At 54.2% G+C, this 20,743-nt stretch overlaps 2 protein-coding genes across 2 annotated transcripts; both read right to left on the reverse strand.

The window, feature by feature from the left end:
* Nucleotides 1–6,422, reverse strand: LOC309891066 (scavenger receptor cysteine-rich type 1 protein M130-like; the record flags this gene model as incomplete). The annotated part of the gene is made up of 8 exons (XM_082785452.1): nucleotides 1–51; nucleotides 2,398–2,591; nucleotides 3,269–3,364; nucleotides 4,032–4,172; nucleotides 4,615–4,929; nucleotides 5,256–5,570; nucleotides 5,651–5,951; nucleotides 6,063–6,422. The coding sequence occupies 8 exons, from the start codon at nucleotides 6,420–6,422 to the stop codon at nucleotides 1–3; spliced, it is 1,773 nt and encodes a 590-aa protein (XP_082641578.1).
* A 10,177-nt stretch (nucleotides 6,423–16,599) lies between these two features.
* Nucleotides 16,600–19,436, reverse strand: LOC309890998 (olfactory receptor 14C36-like; the record flags this gene model as incomplete). The annotated part of the gene is made up of 2 exons (XM_082785396.1): nucleotides 16,600–17,366; nucleotides 19,143–19,436. 2 exons carry the CDS (start codon nucleotides 19,434–19,436, stop codon nucleotides 16,686–16,688), a joined length of 975 nt encoding a protein of 324 aa, XP_082641522.1. The 3' UTR covers nucleotides 16,600–16,685.
* Between the last annotated feature and the right edge of the window lie 1,307 nt (nucleotides 19,437–20,743).

Genomic DNA, 20,743 nt, shown 5'->3' on the forward strand with positions numbered 1-20,743 from the left:
TCAGAAAGCTGCCCCCAACAGGGTGACACATTTGATGAGGCCAGGGGAAAGCTGGGAGAATAAAGGTGGGAGATTTAGGGGAAAGAAGAGGGGTTTGGCTAAGAGAAAGGAAGGATTAGGAGGCAGTGATAGGGGTTCAGGTAAGGCTGATGCTTCTGCAACACTCACTTGAAAAATATTCATGTTATGTCCAGTAACCTTAACGCCTACAGCTACTCTAAATCCCGCACCCTGGAAGGAATTCATTGCTCTAATCCCCATCCTCAAATCCTACCTTGAAGTCAAACCCCAGACATGTTACCTTTTAGCATTAGTCTTAACTCTCAATAAAGCCTAGCTTTTAATCATTAGCATTAGATTGCCAGCCTTAACACCAGCCCTCACCCAGTAAAACACCATAAAAACAAATAAACAAACAAAAACCTAAGCAAATATCTAGCCCTTACACTAAACTCTGACTGGCTCCCCAAACCAGAACATGAAAACCTCCCTCTAAGACTCTGTCCTATCTCTAAACACGGAAAGCAAAAAGAACTCCTAAACCTCATCTACCAGTCTGGTCATACGATCATATAACAGGCCCCCACCAAGATGTCACCCCTACAGGCCTTTCCCCTGATTCCTATCCATAGACACTCTACCATTCCCAACCCCAAGCTCTTCAACATCAAAACACTCTTTAATATAAAGGGCTGCCACACCACCACCCTTCCCTCCTTGTCAATCTCTTCTGAAGAGCTTGTAGCCATCCATCACAGTACTCCAGTAGTGGGAGTGATCCCACTATGCTTCCTTACAGCAACTAGGTCAGAGTTAGCCTGTTGTACAATCGCTTCCAGCTCCTCCTGTTTGTTGGCCATGCTGCATTCATTGGTGTAGATGCACTTCAGATGAGATATCTGCCTCACCCTCAGCTTCAGCATTGCTCCCCCAGGCACTTCTCTGGTGATGCCTGTTTTATCCCCTTCCCCCGTCATAGTTAATGCTCTCTCAATGACTCCTGCTAGCTCCTGTGCTAGGATTCATTTCTCCCTCGAAACTCTTTCAATCTCTATGGTTCTACATAGAGAAGCTCATATGGAGCTGAGTTTTGCATTTGAGACCAAAGCAGTGTTGTTAACAGACCAGTGTTTCACTTACTGCTGAACCGTATCAATGGGTTCTCCATGTCTCATACTGTCCCCACAACATGTAGGTTTGGGGGTATGCAGGACAATGCCATGGCACACAGCCAGGACAACTGACCCAAACGGATTAAATAGATGCTCCAATAGGTGTTCCAGCCCACCATCCCACTGCCAAAAACACCTCCCAGCCTGCAGCAGAGAAGCCTACTGGGAAAGAACTGGAAGGCTGTGGGGACCCACCAGCAGGAGCTGGGAGGGCTGTCTGGGTTCCAAGCCCTGCCCAAGGGTCCCACCTTTCTACTTATTCAACTCCTGCAAGAGAGGTATCCCTGCCCGTGGGTGCTGGGCAGGCATCCTTGGGCTCCATGGGGGCCCAAGGCAGCAGAGGGTGGGCACTGCCAGTGAGTGCCTCACAGGGCTTCACAGAGATCCACTTTGCCTGGAAACTGCCTGTGGCTGGCAGGACAGAAATGTCTCTGTCAGTAGGAATAGTGTCCAGGGACCAGGGGCTCTGTCAGCACCACAGCCAGACACTGATCCTGCTGACCCTATGACGAGACCCTCCCCGACTGCTGTGTTTCTCAGCTCTGCTCCCCTTGATCAGCCTCAGGAAGACACCCGGATACATGGTCAGGGAAGCACAGGATCTGGGACAAAGCCCCCAGAGGGTTTTAATATGAGGAAATACCAACACACAGCATAAAAACAGGGGAATACCAAGAGGGGAAATACCCATGTGTGTCTGCTGCCTGCTGGAAAAGGGAGACCATTTCCTGGCACTCACGGCTCTCCCAGTGGCACTGAGCTCTCCTTCCTCCCGGCTGCACCCAGCTGCTCGGCAGGGCTGGGCTCTGCTGGCCTGGGGCTCTGGAACTCTTGTGCACGGGGCTCTGGTGTCACATCCTGGGTGTCCTTGTGGGGACATGCCAGAGACACCTCTTCAACATCGTCATAGCCCGTGCTCCCCAGGAAAGGTGACGAGGTGTCTCCCTCAGCTCCAGGGACCCCAGCACTTCTCTGGGAGTGCAGGCTTCCCCCTGTAAGCATCAAGGCAGGCTGCTGTGGTTGGGCCTGTGGGGTGCCCCTTGGTGCTGTTTATCACCTTCCTCGTCCTCACCAGCCTGAGACATTCGGCCCATTCTCCCAGCCCCCACAAAATATCCCAGGACAGGTTCTCCATGTGGAGAAGGTCAGGCTTTCAATATGGCATGGATTCTCCTAGGCCTGGGGTTGGCACCTAGGAAGTGGCAGTGCTGCATTGCCCTCTCACCTGTGACTGCATCCCTGGGCCCAGCTCCTTCCTCTGGTGTCCTGGGCACTTCCCAGTCCCCCTGCCCAGGGACAGGATCCTCCCCAGGGTCAGAAACCTCCCCAGCATCATCATAGCCATCTGCTGGGTAACCTCCGGGCAGGACAGGGACATCTGAAAGGAGAGGGAAGGTGGTGGCAATGAGAAGAGATGTCCTGCAGAGCAGAGGATGGGAGAGTGTGTGGGGACACAGGGCTGACATGCTGCTGGTGTCAGGGTCACAGCAGAGCCTTCATGCTTCCAGCTCTGATGATAACACTCGGTGGCACTGCTGTCCATCTGGTCTGTCTGCAGGGAGGAGAAATGGAGCCCTTCCTCCCCTCCACACCTCTTATCCCTGGGTGTGGCCCCAGATCATCCTCCTCCTCATGTGGCTGGGGTAGGGCTGCAGCTGGGTCAGGGACCCCTCTGAAAAGGAGGCTGCAGAGAGCTGCAGTGGGTGCTGTGGGATGAGCCCTGCTGCCCTGACTGGTGGTCAGCACTGCTGGGGATGGGCACCCACAGAGCTGGGGTTGCATGGGGAGGAGACCCGTTCCCTTGGGACAAGGCACTTCCCAGAGAGGTTCCCAGAGCTGCCCTGGGACAGCCCTTTGCTTAGCCCTTGGCTCTCAATAAGGTGCAGGGACAAGCAGAGAGGGGCTGTCCCCTCTGGGATGGGCAGAGCTGGTGGGGAGGAAGCTCCTCTGTGGGGGCCAACACCTGGATGCTCTCCCAGAGACCCCATGGTCCAACCATTTCAGGGACCATGGGCAGGAGATGCAGGGGATATCCCTGGTCTGGGGCAGGGAGAATGCACACAGCAGATGTGCCCCCGCAGGTTACCTTCACCCACCTGAGAGACTGAACCTCGCCTGCTTCTCCCACGCCAGGCTGTAAGCGATCTCTTCACACACGGCCTCAGGGAAGGGCTCCCCAGCTCTCCCAGAGCCTGGGGACAGAGGCAGGGCAGGTCTGGGGATGGGCAGAGAGGGACAGGACCCCACTGGGTTCTCCAAGCCCCATTATCGGGGCCAGCACAAGGCTGTCCCCACAGCACAGCCCCACTGTGTTGTGTTGGCACTGCAGCCACATCCCCAGGGAGGGCAGCATCCCCATAGAGATGGTCTGGAGCAGAGTCAGCCTCGCACCATCCCTTTGGAGACAGCCCTTGTGCCCCTTTGTTCCCTGGGTCATGTCCCAGTGCAGACCCTACACCAGTTCCCTCATTTCTCCTCCCCACTTTTGCTGCTCCATCTCTGCCCCACACATCAATAGCACAGCCCATGCCCTGCTGGGGGGTGGCTGACACCACAGTGATGGACTCTGCTGCCCCATGCTCCTCCTTTCAGAGCTGCCCAGAGCACTGCCAGCAGTGCATCCTCCCCGTCTCACCCAGCCCAGCTCTCACATTTCTTTTCTCACCCCAGAACTGATGCCTCAGGCTCTGGGCTCTCTCCACCCCTTGATGTTGGTGCCCCATGATCTGTCAGTCAGTGGGGCAGCACATGGGGCAGGAAGCAGCACACAGCTCTGCCTGTACCCATCTCCAACACCCCCAGCACCCTCAGCCCTGCCAGGAGGCATCTCCCCCCCAGGACCACTGGGGAAGGACCCACCTCTGCGCTGAGCCCTGGCGCTTCGCACCTGCCCAGCCAGGAGGGCCAGGAGCAGGCAGAGGAGGGCCCCCAGGATGATGCAGATGATGACAGGCACCGAGAGTCTCTCGCTGCTGGTGGTCGGACGGCCCCGTGGGGGATCTGCATGGGCAGGAACATGGCAGGGGCAGCATCAGACAGAGGTTGGGGGCAGGACATGCCACTCCTGACCACACAAGGCAGTGGAGGCTGGGGATGACAGGGCTGGGTGATGGGGCAGATTCCACCCTGCTGGGTCCATCACAGACTTCCACCAGCTCCCACATATTCCCTCGAGTCTCACAGCCCAGCATGTAGCCCCCTCCTCCTGACTGGTCTTCTCTGAGACCCCGCATGGAGATGCCTCTGCATCCCCCAGGGGCTGCTGGCAGCCTGACTAGGTACTGCTGGTGGGCATGGGTAGCTTTGAAAGCTGAAGTCACCTTTGTTCCTCCAGCAGCTACAAGGTCTAATGCAGAAAGTCAAAGCTTCTCTGGGTTCCTTCTCTGCATTTCACCATGTCCAGTGGGGAACAGGACCTGGTGCCTTGATGGCTCAGATTTACCATTGCAGGTGATGTGGGTCTCTTCTCGGAGGTCATCACACGACTGCGGATGCCAGGGAGCAGAGGGACACTGCCAGAAGGAGCTGTTGCTCTTCCCACACTCCACGTGATCCAGCCATGCAGTACCAGACAGCTTAGCATAATTAGAATGCATTTCCAGTTCCCCTTCATTCCCGCAGCCCAGCTCCTTGCACACCAGTGACACCGTCTCGGTGGTCATGGAGTTGGAGCAAACGCTTCCCCACTTCCCATTGTAGAAAATCTGCAGGCGCCCAGAGCAGCCGTCGCTGTTCTCCAGCCTCAGGGCCATGAACTCTGGAAGGAGGAAAGGCCCCAGACAGAACAGGCTGGTCTGGGGCTGATGGAACAGAGGCTCCTCTGCACCCCAGGTGCTCAGGAATTCAGAGGCACAGCCAGCAAATCTCTTTTGCATCTGGGGGCAGAGAGGTCTCTGAAATACTCCTTTGCCCTCCCCACTCACTGTCAGGGTGGATGGGCTCCCAAGGGTCTGTGTGAGGTTTTCCCAAGGATGGGCTTGGGCAGGGGACCCAAGGCAGCCAGGGATGGCATCGGCCTTGCCCAGCTCTGCCCTCACCCTAGTCTCTGAGGCCCCAGCTCCCAGCCCCACGCCCAGCACAGACCTGAACAGATGACTCCCATGTCCTCCTTGTGCCCGCAGTCATGCTGCCCCCATGCCTTGGCAGGGCAGTCCCAGAGAGCAGCTTCGGCCCCGGAGCAGTTGACGCCATCCAGCCAGATCTGCCCGGAGCCCTCCCCAAACCGAGCAGAGCCGGCTGCCTCCAGGGCCCCTCCGCAGCCCAGCTGGCGGCAAACGACGGCGGCGTCGGCCAGGTCCCAGGCGTCGTCGCAGACGGTGCCCCAGCGCCCCTGGTAGTAGATCTCCACCCTCCCGGCACAGCGCCCGGCCCCATCTACCAACCGGACCTGCCGGCTCCCTGCAGTGGGGAGAACCCCGGCCGTCAGGGACTGGCTGCCCTCCCAGCCCCACACCCGGGGGACGTGCAGCACCACTCACCCCGGCACACGGACCCCACATCCTCCATAATCCCTGCTGCCGGGTGGCTTGCAGGCAGGGAGGTGTTGCAGAGGCTCAGGTCAGCTTCGTGCCCTGCACACCGCACCCCACGCAGCCCCACAGGTCCTGGTCCTCGTTCGGCCCTCACGGGGGTGTAGGCTGCCTCTGCCTCTCCGCACTGCAGCTGCCGGCACACCACGCTGGCCTCCTGCATGTCCCACTGTTCATCCAGGACTCTGCCCCACGTCCCGTGCTGGAAGACCTCCACGCGCCCATCGCACCGACTCCTTCCGCCCACCAGCTGCAGGGACATGGGGCCTGGTGAGAGGAGAAATTCAGCCTGGTGCTGATGTGGGGTCCCCAGCTGTGGGTGGCCATGTCACACACCAGGGGCAAATGGACTTTGCAGCACTGCCCAGCATTCACCTGAGCAAATGACAGCAGCAGCGTTCTCCTGGGAGCACGGCGAGGCCCCCAGGGCAGTCACCGGGCACTGCCCCACGTGGGCTTCAGTCCCGTCACAGTGGAACGAGTCTCTCCAGACGGGGCCGGTTCCTCTCCCAAAATGCCCTCCTCCAGGAATGGACTCAGCAAAGCCACAGCCGAGGTACCGACACAGAACGTGGGCGTCCAAGAGGTCCCAGCGGGAGGCACACAGGGTCCCCCACGTCCCCAGCACCTCCACCTCCACCCTGCCCTCACACGCTGTGCTGCCGTTCACCAGCCTGAACCCTGTGTACTCAAGGACAAAGGAGGGTGAGAGAGGACACATTTGTGCTCTTGTTCCCACAGGAGCTGCAGGAGAGGCCGAAGGGACAGCGTGCCTTTCTCCTCCTGCAGCACTCTCATTTTAGGGCTGCAGACCACCACCTCACCCCACCTGTCCCCCACCCAGCACAGCCCAGTGCCCACCCTGCTCTCCTGCCCCCACCACAGCCCCCGTGGGCACCATCCCACCCCAAGTCCTTACGTGTGCAGGTGACATGAATGCCATTGCTGTGGGTGCAGGCCTTGTCCTTGGGGGCCCCCGTGGGACAGAAGGAGAGGACAGATTCATTCCCCACACACTGCAGCTCTCTGTCCCAGACAGGACCGGCCCCTTCTCCCAGCTGAGCTGCCCCATGGACAGACAGGGCTGTGCCACACTGCAGCTCCCTGCACACCACCTCGGCAGCTTTGGCACCAAAGTGGGAGTGACAGACAGCTTTCCACTGGTCCCTGTTGTAGACCTCCACACTTCCTGAGCAGGGGCTGTACCCTCCGACCAGCCGGACAAATCCTGGAGCAACCAAGGAGATCTGTGAGTTCCCAGAGCCCTCTGGCACTTCTGTGCCCACCTCCCACCTCATCCCTGAGGTGGCCACGTGCAGAGCCCCACGGCCAGCCCAGCAGCTCTCAGTGGGTGCTGATGGCACAAAGAGGTTTGGGACCGCCTGCTGATTCTCAGAATCCAGCCCAGCACCCATGGGCTGCCCTCTCTCCCAGCCCCCAGCCACAGGCACCGCTCAGACAAACTGCTGCTGCCCGGAGCCCCTGGGCTGCCCGGCCCCAGACCCAGCACTGCAGCAGCCACAGCACGTGGGCCCAGGGAAATGGGCCCAGGCACTGGGGGCTTCTGCAGCTGGCTCTGCCCCACCAGGCTCAGGTGAGGTTGAGGAATCCCTTGGAGTTGCCAGAGAAGCTTCCTGGTCCCTGGGGCTTCTAGGGCTCTTGGGAACATGCTGTTACATGGGGCACATCTGGGGAGCAGGAAAACGGGGGTCCTCAGGCAGGGACAAAGTGTGGTGTGGACAGGCACGTGCCCAGCCACCAGTTGAGCAGAGGGCAGGAGAGCAGGCAGAGAGCAGCCCTGGGTTGACACGAGCTCCTGGTGGGAGGGCAGGCAGAGAGGAGAGACAGCAGGTGCTGGCACAGCCCCTGGGGCACAGGGCAGGCAGGAGAGGCTGGGCCTCAGGTCAGCACTACCTGAAGGGGCTGTGTCTCCAAGGACTGGCTCTCATTGGGTGACCCTGGGACAGGAACAAGGTGCCATTTGGCACCCTGCTCCTCTGCTCAAGCCCAGTGCTCCTGCCCTCTGAACAGCCCCCTTGCTTTGGCTGAGGTTCTCTTGTCTGCTGGGAGTACAACCCATAAGTCCTGGGCCATTACACGCCCTTCCCTGAGGCTGCTGGTGACTGGTGGAGCTGGAGGGTGGGGGCTTTCCTCTCCCAGCCCCAGGCACCTCCCCAGGATTGGCTGCTCCAGCTTCAGGGCCAGGCTGGGTGTGCTCCCACTGGGCTTTCCCCAGGGACAAGGGACACCAGCAGTGACAGACCCAGCTCAGAGTGCAACTTGACACACACAGCCATGTTCTGGTGTCCACTTGTTGCTTCCTGAGATCCTTTACAACAGCCCTTTACAGGTCCTTTACAACATTCCTGGACCCAGAGGAAGGGACCAAATTCAGTCCTTACCTGAACATGTCACTCCAGCATCCTCATAATGATTACAGTTTGTTTGACCCCATCCCCTGTGGGTGCAGTCAGACAGGGCAGACTCAGTGCCATTACATTCAACATCATCCATCCAAATGCGTCCAGATCCTGGCCCAAAGTGTGCATCCTTAAAAGCTTTGAGAGCAACCCCACAGCACAGCTGTCTACAAACCACTGCAGCATGGGACATATCCCAGGAGTCATCACACACGGTCCCCCACTGGTCCTGGTGTTTCACCTCCACTCTCCCAGCACAGTGACTGCCGCCATCCACCAGCCTCACCTCCGCAGCCCCTTCAAACACCAACACAGGAAGGGTCAGGAGAGCTTCGAGCCCCATACTGTGGGTCTGTGAGTGCCTCCTGCCCAGCCAGAATCACAGGTCCCAGGGTGGGAGCCCTGCCCCACGGGCAGTCCCTGGGGCAGTGTGTGAGGGTGTCTCTCCACTCCCCATGGGTTATGCTGGTCTGGGGGTACCCAGCTCTAGCCCTCCTGGGCCATTCACTGCCCCACAGCCCTTAGCACCTCCTCCCACCCCAGTGGCCCCCTGCCCCCACCCACCCCCACACAGCCCCCAGCCCTGCACAGGGCTCCTGCTCCTCCCCAGTCCAGTGTCTCACAAACAGCCCCATGCCCCTGAGCAGCTTCCATTGCCTATTGCTTGCCACAAGCACCTCCGAAATCCACTGTCCAACCCAGGACCTCGAGGGTGCCCACAGGGCACTGAGTTGATCACAAGGATACCAACAAACTGCGTCTCTTCTCCGTCCCTGCTGTCAGACCAGTCCCTGTGCTTAGCCAGGGCCCCAGGAAGGACACCTCTCTACCACTTCTGGGTGCAGATGCTCCAGTCCCCTTCTGTTACTGGGACACAACCTGCACTCCTGGAGTCCGTATTTCCCCATATCCCAGGGGCAGGGAAAAGCACACAAGCCCTGTGGGGCACCCCAGACATTGGCTGTGCCCTGGAGATCACTGAGGGCCACTCTCACTGTCTGGGAGTCCTCCAGACCCAGGGTGACAGTGCCGGGAAAAAAGGGGTCCCAAAAGGGTACCCAAGGTCAAGGTTTCTAGAAATGAAGCCAAGCATGGTCTGCCAAATACATGGGAGCTGTGGAAATGGATTACCCTCTCCCACCCAGACAGGCACAGATTAAAACACAGGGATGAGGGACTGAGCACCTTCTGCCTCTCATTTCAGTGGTGCCTGCAAAGCAACCCCACTCCCAGAGGGATCCCAATGACCCCACTGCTGCCCACTGGCCCCAATCTGTTGAAGAAAATAGCTGTCACTTACCTCTGCATGGATGCACCCAGAGGAGCAGCCACAGCACCCAAGGGAAAAGGAGTCCCTCTGTCCCCATCCTGAGGCTCCTGTCCTGACAGCACGGCCCTGCTGCTGGAGTTCCTGGGGACCCACAGTGAAATGGAAATGATGGGAGGGCAATATATCTGTGCAGATGCTGTCCCAGCTGCAGGAGGAGCCAATCGAAGCAGCAGGCACCTTTTTAGACGTTATCGGCACTTATCTCCCCTCCAACGCAGCCCAGCTCTCCAATGAACTTCTCCAGCGCTCTTCATGACCATATATGAGGGACGGCTCCGCTGCGGGTCTCACGTCACTGCGGTGGGAGATCATCGTGGGGTAGGGCTGGGTGTGGGGGCAGATGGCTCTGACACCCCTTGCAGCCTGCTGTGGGAGCATGGAGCATCTCCTAAGCTGTAGCATCCAAGAGCCCAAGGTGCGATTGTCCGGCCGTCTCTGAGCCATGGGATCCCCGGGGCTGGTCCTGCAGCGGGGCTGTGTCAGGCTGGGAAGGGACCAGCCCCCACCCCTGATACAGCCCCTGCTGTGCTGTCAGCAGCAGCTGGGAAAGGCCCTTGGGCAGGGCCAGAGCCCCATTATGGGGTGCTGGCTGTCCCGTCCCTCCCCAGGGAGCCTCCTGTGGGGTCCCGGCAGCAGCCAGAGCTGGTCCAGGGCCTGCCCTGGCAGCAGAGCTGCAGCCCAGAGCCTCAGGCGTCTCCCTGGCTCTCAGCGTGTCACCCAGGGGCCGTTATTCCCCGCGGCGGGTCGGGAGCTGGAGCCTGCCTGCCACTGCAGGTGCACAAACCGCAGCCCACGTGACATGGCGCCCGGGCAGGAAGACGGTGGTTTCCTCCTGGCCCCATGCCCAGGCATGGCCCTGCGGTGCCTCCCAGCCTCCTCACAGCTCCAAGCCTGGCAGAGTCCAAGAAGTGTTGGGACAATATATATATATACAAACACACATAAGTATATATATACATATTATTTATTTTTAAAAGAATATATATTTTTTATAAATATATACAAAATATACAGTTTACATATACATTATTATATTATATTAGGATATATTACATTACATCATATATTAATATTAAATATTTGTTATTTTAATTGCATATTATATAATATATTATATATAATACATGTATTATATGATATTATTTTATGTGATATTTATATTCCATACAGTATGATATTATAGAGTATTATGCTATATTTTACGGTATATTTTATTATATTAATTATATTGTATTATATAATATTTTTTATTTTTATTTTTATTTTATTTTATATTACTATATTATTTTATTTTTATTATATTATTTTGTACATATTATGTATAAAGTTTATTTTATAAATATGTATGTTAATATTTTTATTATATATTTATAGTTTTTACAGGTTTTTTAGATAAATATAAGTTATTTTTTTGTCAGGTGGCTGGAGTTGGACTCACTGATCTTTGATTCTTTCCTACGTGAGATATTTCATTATTCTCTCCAACTCAGCTCCAGGTGATGCCATAGCATCTTCACCTGCCATGGGCCTGCTCCTGGTCTGTAGTCAGGCAGCAATGACCTCACAAACACCTACACAAGTTCTTGGCCTGTTCCAGGCCTGCCACCTCCTCAGGCACCAGTGACCTCACAGGTACCGGTACAATCCGTGGGCCTTGCCCTGACCTATCAGCTAATTGATCACCAGTGACCTCCCCACAGACCCACACAAGCCATATGCTTATTCCTGGCCTCCTGGCTTCTCAGGCACCAGGGTCCTCCCAGCATCTAGCACAGGCCATGTTTGCTCTCAGCCAGTTAGTTACACAGGCACCACTGGCATCCAAATGACATCCACAGGCCAGGGGCCTGCTCCTGGCCTATCAACTCCTCAGCTGACCATGACCTCATAAGCACATGTTGCCTAATGGAAGGTGTCCCTGCCTGTAGCAGAGGGATGTGGACTAGATGGTCACTAGGGTTCTTACAACCCAAACCATTCTATGACTCTGTGATTCTCTGATATCCGTGCAGCTGATGCATACTCGCCATGGAAGTAGTCAGGCTCCAGTGACCTCCCAAGAACTTATATGGCCATGCACCTGCTCCTGCCCTATCGGCTACTCAGCCAAGAGTAGCATCAGAAGTACATTCCCCAGGCATGGGTTTCCATCCTGTCTGTCATCTTCTCAGGCAACAGTGCCCTCACAAGCACTTATGAGAGCTGTGGGCCTGCTGCTGGTCTGTCAGCTCCACAGGCACCACTGACCTGAGCACCACATAGACACTTATTTGCTACCTGCTCACCTATGAACAAGTGTGATGCACCAGTAGACAGGTGCCTGGGGTTTCTGGTGGTGGGTTCCAGGAGTAATCAAGCATGGGGTGCCATCGCTGACATGACATCATAAGCTCCAAAAGACCCACACGAGCCATGTGCTTATTCCTGGCCCACAATCTTCTCAGGCACCAGGGTCCTCACAGCGTCTAGCACAGGCCATCCTTGCTCTCAGCCTGTCAGCTATGCAGGCACCACTGTTATCACAGGAACATTCACCTGCCATGGTCCCGCTCGTGGCCTATCTTCAGCCGACAGTGACCTCGTAAGCACATATGATCTATTGGAACATGTCCCTGCCTATTAGGAGGTGGTGTGTGGGTCTGTGGTGGAACTACATGATCGTTAAGGTCCCTTCCAACACAAAACATTCTATATTTCTGTGCCATGTAGAAAGGAAACAGTCACTTCCCTGGTCCTGCTGTCCACCCTGGTTCTGATGCAGGCCAGGATGCCATTGGCCTTCTTGGCCTCCTGGGTTCACCACTGGCTCACGTTCAGCTGGCTGTCAACCAACACTCCCAGGTGCTTTTCTGCTGGGCAGCTTTCCAGCCACTCTTCGCCAAGCCTATGCTGCTGCATGGGGTTGTTATAACTCAAGGGTAGGACCCAACACTTTGTTGAATGTCATGTGATTGGACTCAGTCCATCAATCCAGCCTTTCCAGATCCCTCTGCAAAGCTTTCCTATTCTCCAGAAGATCAACTGTCCCAGCTAACATGTTATCATATGCAAATATACTGAGGGTGCACTTGTTCTTCTCAGTCAGATCATTTATCAAAATAGTAAACAAAACTGGACCCAGTACAGAGGCCTGGAAAATGCCACCGGTAACATCCACCAACTGGACTGATCTCTCTTCACGCAGACTCTTTGAGCATGGCCTTGAGACAGTTCTTCAAGCAGCAAACTGCACACTTGTCCAAGCTATCAGCGGCCAGATGGGTTGTCATTCTGCAGAGTTGCTGCTGCTGAGTCCACACTGAGAAGATGTAACTCTTATTTTATTTTATTTTATTTTATTTTATTTTATTTTATTTTATTTTATTTTATTTTATTTTATTTTATTTTATTTTATTTTATTATTTTTTTTTCTAATGCCCTGTGCTCAGTCCTTTCAAACCAACTAAGCATGAAGCTGGTGCTTGTGATGAGCTGGTGCTCAGCTCCTGTTCCAGTTACTTGCTAGCATGTATCATTGTCCCTGAGTTTGCACAACAGTGGCATTCTTGCACTTCCTTTTATCTCTGTGTGCTTGAGTCTTCAGCACCAATGGTAGTTCAGGAGGACTGTGAGGAGTGGCTGCAGGGAAAGCATGAGGTTGGATCTGTAATGGTGGGACCTAGGTCAGCATTCACAGTGCAGTGACTCAAGCTGTGACACAGCCAGGCGTTCCACACTTTGAGGGAATCCCAAAGGTAGCTCCTTCCTGAAGGGCTATGCCATCCTGAGTCCTGTTCTTGCAAGTGCAGCATCTGTCAAAGAGTTGACATAAGTTTGTCTTCAGAAGAAAGGTCCCATCCCCAGAGGCTGCCTAGAGCTCTCCATAGTTCTGATGTGGAGTTTTCTCCCGAGGGGTCTCTCCAAGGGCTGCAGCCTCCTTCAGGCCACATCCACCTGCTCCAACATGGGGTCTGCCATCAGCTGCAGCATGGAGATCTGCTCCAACATGGTGCACCACAGGGAAACTTCTTCTCCAGCACCTGTAGCACCACCACACCCTCTTTCTTCACTGACCTTGGTTGTTTCTCTCACATTTTCTCACATTTCTCTCCCAGCTATTCTTTCATGTCATTTTTTCCCCTTCCTTGAAAATGCTCAGCATCACTCATTGGCTGAGCATTGGCCAGCAGTGTGTCCATTTTGGAGCCATGTGGAACTTGCACTTCCCTAACAAGGGGCAAATTATGGACACCTCAAAGAGACCACCCTTGCAGCCCCCCCCCCCCGCTACAAAACCCTTTCCATGTAAACCCAATACAACCTCCCACTTGCAAGGTAAAAGCAGAGCCCAGACAAGCACCAGCAGACCCATGAGCCGGCAAGGGCAAGACACTGCTGTTGCTTTGGGGCTGCTAGCAGATGAAAACCCTGGGAAAATTGCTCAGAGATTTTTTTTTTTGGCTCTTCCCTCCATGGATGAGATAAAACAAGGAGGGTTTTGGCAGGGGGTGAGCTATTCCACACTTGTGTTTAGGGGGGAGGTTAGAAACCAGCCCAGGTGTTTGTACCAAGCCGAACACACATATACATCCCAGAGAAACAGGGACCACACTATCATGGCCCAGCTCTACACACCCATGCATTTCCTGACAGGACACATTGGGTGACACACACGCTAGTGATTCCAGGACCAAGGGGACTCCTCAGAGATATTCTAGCTTTGCTCAAGGCATGTGCTAAACCTGCTCTGAGCTGGAAAGATCCCCAAAGTGCTCAGTGCAGTATTTCCAGCCTGTGGAGTTCAAGTAATAGTCAAACAAGCTTTGAGAATGTGCCCCAACACCCACCTGCACAGCCATGGGCCTCCTGCTGCCACCTGAGAGCCTGAGGCACAGCTAACCTCAGCAGAGCATCCCCACTCATCTCCTCCTTGAGTTCTGTGACCTGACCACATCCATGTCACCTCACCTGCCTCCTCCAAGACCAAGGGATTGCTGTAGGACCTCTCAAGCCCTGCTCAGCTTCATGAGGCCAAACTGCTTCAGTTAGGTGACTAGACCACAGGAATGCAGGATTTGGGGATTAGGTGTTCAGGTTAGGGTTTAGGGATTAGATCTTGCCTTCCAGGGTTAGTGTTTGGGCAGAGTATTAGAGGGAGGCCTGTGTTTACTGCTTTGGGTTCTAGTCTGTGTCTAGTGTAGAGACGATGTTATCTGTTGGGATTTTCTTCAGGGCTCTGTTGAGGAATCATGTTAAGGCTGGAATTCAATGCTAGGGATGAAAGGCTGAGGAATAGGGTGAGAATTGAGCTAAGAGTGCATGGTAAGGCCTTATGGATTTGGGACTTGGCTAACCCACGCCAGGTGAGATTTGGGGTTAGAAGTAAGAGTAGTGGATTCCTTGCAGAGAGAGGGATAGCATTTAGGTGTTAGGGTAGGGCTTACGGTTACTGCTTAGAAATATTGCGAGGGCTTGACATGGATGTTTTCCTAGTAAGTGTTGCAGCAGCACAGCCTTGCCTGAACCCCTCTCACCTCTTCCAGATCTTTCCTTTCTGTTAGCCAAGTCCCTCTTGTCTCCCCCAAATCTCCCACCTTTATTTTCTCAGCTTTCCCCTGGCCTCCCCAAATGTGTCATCCTGTTGGGGGCAGCTTCCTGAAGGCCTTTATGACCTCAGAGGCTCTGCCTTACTGCTGTTGTCCAGACAGGGGATGGGACAGAAGTGAACTCACAGCCAGCATCCACAGGGTCACAAGGAGGTGTTGTGCTCAGAGGCCTCTTTCTAGCCCACCCAGGAGCACCAGATGCATGCCCTTCACAGTCCCTCGGGTACTCTGCCTGCCAACCAGCTCATGCTTCAGAAGGTCTTCTACATGTCCAGGCTCACATTTCCTCATGCAGCCTTTAGCAACTCCATTGCATCCTAAAGGAAATGCCCACCAATGTGTGGAAAAGTGATTCAAGAACTGAATATATACTTTGGGAAAACATATATTTTAGGCAAACTCTGCAGAGAAAGAGTTGGTGTGACAGTTACAATGACTAGGATTGCTTTATTCAGATGGTATTCTAGGGGACCGTACCTCCAATGGGAAGTGAACTTTAGACTCTCTCTGTCCCACTGGAATTTATGGCACCCTTAGGGAACAGCTTATGGCACTTGCGCTCATTCAGGTTCATCTCACCACACCCACACCCGATGCAGTCTCATATGGACAAGGGAAACATGGACTCCTGATGTAGTCATTTAGTGTCCATATCCAGAGGAAGAAACCATCTGTGTGAGCTGGGGCGAGAGCCCAGTGCTGGGAACAGTGGTTGCAAGGGGCTGCTCTTGGACCATTGGCCTGAGGCAGCATCTGCCAGGGTGTCCAGAGAATAAGGTCCAAGCCCAGCCCCTGCTCTGCTGGTCCTCCCTGACTCTCCCAGGAAGACAGCCTTTCATGCTGTGGATACAGGCCGGTGAAGTCAAAATTTCATGGGTGCTGGGCACCAACAGGCAGGAATGGAATCATCTCTTCCTGCCTAAAATATGATCCTGGGACTCCTATCTTATCTGCCTGAGCCCACAGAGAAACAAGCAAAGCCAGGAGCCTCTTTCAAGTCCATTCCTTTGAAATATCCATGAGAGCATCTTTGGGAGAAGAGCTGGGCTTTCAGGCACTGCCCTGAGCAGATCCCCTTTTATACTGGAGATGCTGGTATGGAGCAAGCTGTGTTAGAAAAGTGCCTCTGGCCTCTCCCTGCCTGTAGACACAGGACTGCCCGCAGCAGCACGATGAGCAAGTAACAAGTGCAATCAGTCCTTGCAGCAACACAAGAGCTCCGTAGGAGAGTGTGGGAGGTGAAATGGAGAGCTGATTTGGACAGACAAAGCCCTGGGGCTCCCTGGCGTTGATGCTGTGCCAGGATTCTTTTCCCCTCAACCTCTGCACACAGCCAAGTGCCACCACCTTTCTCTGAGGAAGCATCTCAGGCAAGACAAGTCACTGCAGGAACCATCTTTTTATTTAAATACACATTCAATATTTAATTGTCCGTTAAATACACCTCTTTTATACCAAGTCTCAGAGTCACATGAGACATTCAGTAGCGAACTGGAAGAGGAAATAAAAGGATTTTTTTATTTTTTAAAATATATCACCACATAAGTAAAGAAAAGAGAAAAAAAGAAAAAAAAAAAAAAAGACAAAAAGAAAAAAAAGAAAAAGAAAAAAAAAAAAAAAAAAGAAAACAACAAGATCTTCCTTGGCCGTTAATGAGTAACATTAAGAGTGATATGAAATGGACATGCAGTTATTTGCTTCTCAGAAACTCCAGTCATCACTTTCCACACTGCATCCTTCAGCTCCTGGTTCCTCATGCTGTAGATGAGGGGGTTCACTGCTGGAGGCACCACCGAGTACAGAACTGCCAGCAAAAGGTTGAGGGAGGAGGAGGACATGGAGGGGGGCTTCAGGTAAGCAAATGTGGCAGTGCTTATGAACAGTGAGACCACAGCCAGGTGAGGGAGGCATGTGGAAAAGGCTTTGTGCCGGCCCTGCTGTGAGGGGATCCTCAGCACGACCTTGAAGATCTGCACATAGGTCAGCACAAGGAAAACAAAACAACCAAATAATAAACAGACACTAACCACAATAAGCCCAACTTCTCTGAGGTAGGCATCAGAGCAGGAGAGCTTGAGGATCTGGGGAATTTCACAGAAGAACTGATCCAGGGCATTGCCTTGGCAGAGGGGAAGGGAAAAGGTATTGGCAGTGTGCAGCACAGCATAGAGAAAAGTACTTCCCCAGGCAGCTGCTGCCATGTTGACACAAGTCCTGCTGGTCATTATTGTCGCGTAGTGCAGGGGTTTGCAGATGGCAATGTAGCGATCATAAGCCATGATGATGAGAAGAGAAAACTCTGCTGTGACAAAGACAGCAAAGAAAAAGACCTGTGCAGCACAACCTGCATAGGAAATGTACCTGATGTCCCACAGGGAATTGGCCATGGCTTTGGGGACAGTGGAGGAGATGCAGCCCATGTCGAGGAGGGCAAGATTGAGGAGAAAGAAGTACATGGGTGTGTGGAGGCGGTGGTCGCAGGCTATGGGTGTGAGGATGAGGCCGTTGCCCAGGAGGGCAGCCAGGTAGATGCCCAGGAAGAGCCCGAAGTGCAGGAGCTGCAGCTCGCGTGTGTCTGCGAATGACAGGAGGAGGAACTCAGTGGGGAAGCTGCTGTTGGACATTTGCTGCCTCTGGGTATGGATGCCTTTCCCTGGAGGAAAAATAGTCAAATTAGTGAGACTTGTCTGAGTAAAACTGCTACTGTGTTTCAGAGATTCCTCCTCAACAAGATATACTGTGTCTTCCTTATGAGCTCTGTTTTATTCTCTCTGAGGTGCCTCAATGACCAGGAAGATCCTCTGAGGGCTTAGCAGAAGTCAGTACTGCCCTACAATATCCGGTGAAGGGCGCTGGGGATGAATCTATGGTGCCCAATAGCCAGAGGCACCTCTATTTTCACATTCCAAGCAGGACATCCAGCAATCCCATGAGGAACACTAAAGGTGGTGCTGGTGTTCTCTGTAAGGAGAGGGGTGTGAAAAGAAATTCTGAGGCTCTTCATCAACCTACAGTTCTCTTTCAGTGTCATGCTCTGAAAGCCTCAGTGAAGGACACAGCCTGACAACTCCATTATCATGCCCCATGACTCTCCTTCAGGGCAGGTAAAAGAAATGAGAAACACCAGAGATTTCCTTCCCTTCCATTAGTGCATGTGCTGGTCTTTCCTTTTGTTCTCGCCTAAGGTTGCCCCTGGGGTGCTGTGGATCTGTGAGCAGTCTGAACAAGGCAGCAGCCTCTGGACACCAGCAGGACCCTGCCCTGCTCCTACCAGCCACAGCTTCAGCCCACAGCTCCCTGGGCAGCTCCTCTGCAGGCTGAGTGCTGAGCCTGGCAGGCAGCAGAGGCCCTGCCCCAGCACACAGCCCCTGGGGCACAGCATGGACCCTGCTCGGCACCACAGCCCTGGGCACCCTGCCTGCAACCTGGCTTCACAGCCTGCCACCAGCCCTGTGAGAAGGAAACCTCATGTCCTGCCCCTCTGACAGCTTAGGCAGGAAATCATTGATCCAGGAAACAGCCCCATCCTCTGCACTGGAGAAGCCAGTATATAAACCAGGAAACCTATATTACTGTAGTTTAGAGCCACACATCCCTCGGGACTACCAGCCATGGAACTGACAACTGTAGAAGAGACCCCCAGGATACTTGCATCTGCATTGCCCTGCAGACAGAGACTTACCCTGTTCAGGGCTGCGAAGATTTCTCCCGCACTGAGCTCTCAGCATCCCCCCTCCACACTGCCTTTAACATCTCCTTCCCTTCTCTCAGTTGCCCTTGTCCCCTGCAGGCAGTGCCCCCAGCCCTACTGCGCTGTGCAGAGGAGCTGCTCCTGGGCAGAGCTGTCTCCCTGCAGTGCTGCCTGCTTGCCAGGAGCTCCCCTTGGACCCAGGAGCCCAGCCCAGCTCAGCTGCAGAGCTCCATCCCAAGGCCTCACTGTCCCTGCCCTCTCTTGTGTCCCAGGCAGCTGCTGCAATGTTGGCACAAGTTCTGCTGGCCATTACTGTCCCGTAGTGCAGAGGTTTGCAGATGGCGATGTAGCGGTCATAGGCCATGATGGTGAGAAGATAAAACTCTGCTGAAAGAAAAAAGAAAAAGAAAAAAACCTGAGCAGCACAACCTGTGTAGGAAATGGCTGTGGTATCCCAGAGGGAGTTGGCCATGGCTTTGGGAACAGTGGTGGTAATAGTGCCCAGGTCGAGGAGGGCGAGGTTGAGGAGGAAGAAGTACATGGGGGTGTGGAGGCGGTGGTCGCAGGCTACGGCAGTGAGGATGAGGCCGTTGCCCAGGAGGGCAGCCAGGTAGATGCCCAGGAAGAGCGCGAAGTGCAGGAGCTGCAGCTCACGCGTGTCTGCAAATGCCAAGAGGAGGAACTCAGTGGGGAAGCTGCTGTTGGACATTTGCTGCCTCAGAGCATGGATGGCTGTCAATGGTGGAAAAGACACAGAACAAGTTAGAGAAATTTCTCTCTGCAATACATATAGCTATAGATTATGTTTCATCAAAAGCTCCTCAGCAAGACAGACTACTACTTCCCTTTGAGGAAGATGTTCTCTTGCCTCTAGCACTCAGTTTTATTTCCTAAGGGTGTAGAGACCGCATCCAGAGATGCCCTGGGGGTGCTGTAGAGCTGAGAGCTGCCTACCCCAGGAAGCAGCCTCTGGGCAACAGCAGGACCCTGCCTTGCCCTGCCAGGGGAGGGGGTGCTCCTTCCACCCAAAGCTTCTCCCTGCAGCACCCTGGGCAGCTCCCCAGGCAGGCTGAGTGCTGAGCCTGGCAGGCAGCAGAGGCCCTGCCCCGACACACAGCCCCTGGGACACAGCAGGGACCCTGCTCCGCACCACAGCCCTGGACACCCCTGACTGCACCCGGGCTGCAGCCAGCCCTGTGAGAAAGAAACATCATGTCCTGTCCTTCAGTAATTTATGGCAGATAATCACTGTTCCGGAGCTTGTTGTTCTCCTCTTATCCAAACACTGAGAGTCCTGTTGAAAGCTCCCATAGGTTGAGGGATTTGCCAGCAAATCTGGAGATGGCACCAGGAACAACAGCTGTGCTGCCCTGCAGCCACAGACTTACCCTGTTCAGGGCTGTGAAGATTTCTCCCGCACTGAGCTCTCAGCATCCCCCCTCCACACTGCCTTTAACATCTCCCTCCCTTCTCTCAGCCGCCCTTGTCCCCTGCAGGCAGTGCCCCCAGCCCTGCTGCTGTGCTGTGCAGAGGAGCTGCTCCTGGGCAGAGCTGTCTTTCTGCAGTGCTGCCCGATTGCCAGGAGCTCCCCTTGGTCCCAGGAGCCCGGCCCAGCTCATCAGCACTGGGAGCTCTTGACATGTCCCTGTGCCTCCAGGGGAATCAACTTTGAAACAGACAAGTAATCACTCATGTTCCCTCCCACTACTTCAGAAGGAAACTTTTTCAGCACTGTTATTCCTTATACAGAAAAACTATGAGGTCCAAGAATCACTTTTCCATGTCCTGGTTTTAGGCAGAACACCCAGGACAGGGAGGGACCTGCCTTCCCCCTGCTGAGAGAAGTGTTTCAGCTGAGTAAAACAAGGCATCTACTTCTTTATTTGCTGTCCAGAGGCTACAAGGGGGCTCAGCTTCCTCTCTCGTGCATCACACAACCCACACGAGTTGGGATTCCTCTTGACCTGGTTCAGGTGGGCATAAACCAGGCAGCTGCATGTCAGCTACCTGACTCAG

The sequence above is a fragment of the Aythya marila genome (genome assembly GCF_965140915.1).
Source record: "Aythya marila genome assembly, contig: HAP1_HAP1_SCAFFOLD_154, whole genome shotgun sequence".
Classification (NCBI taxonomy): Eukaryota; Metazoa; Chordata; class Aves; order Anseriformes; family Anatidae; genus Aythya; species Aythya marila.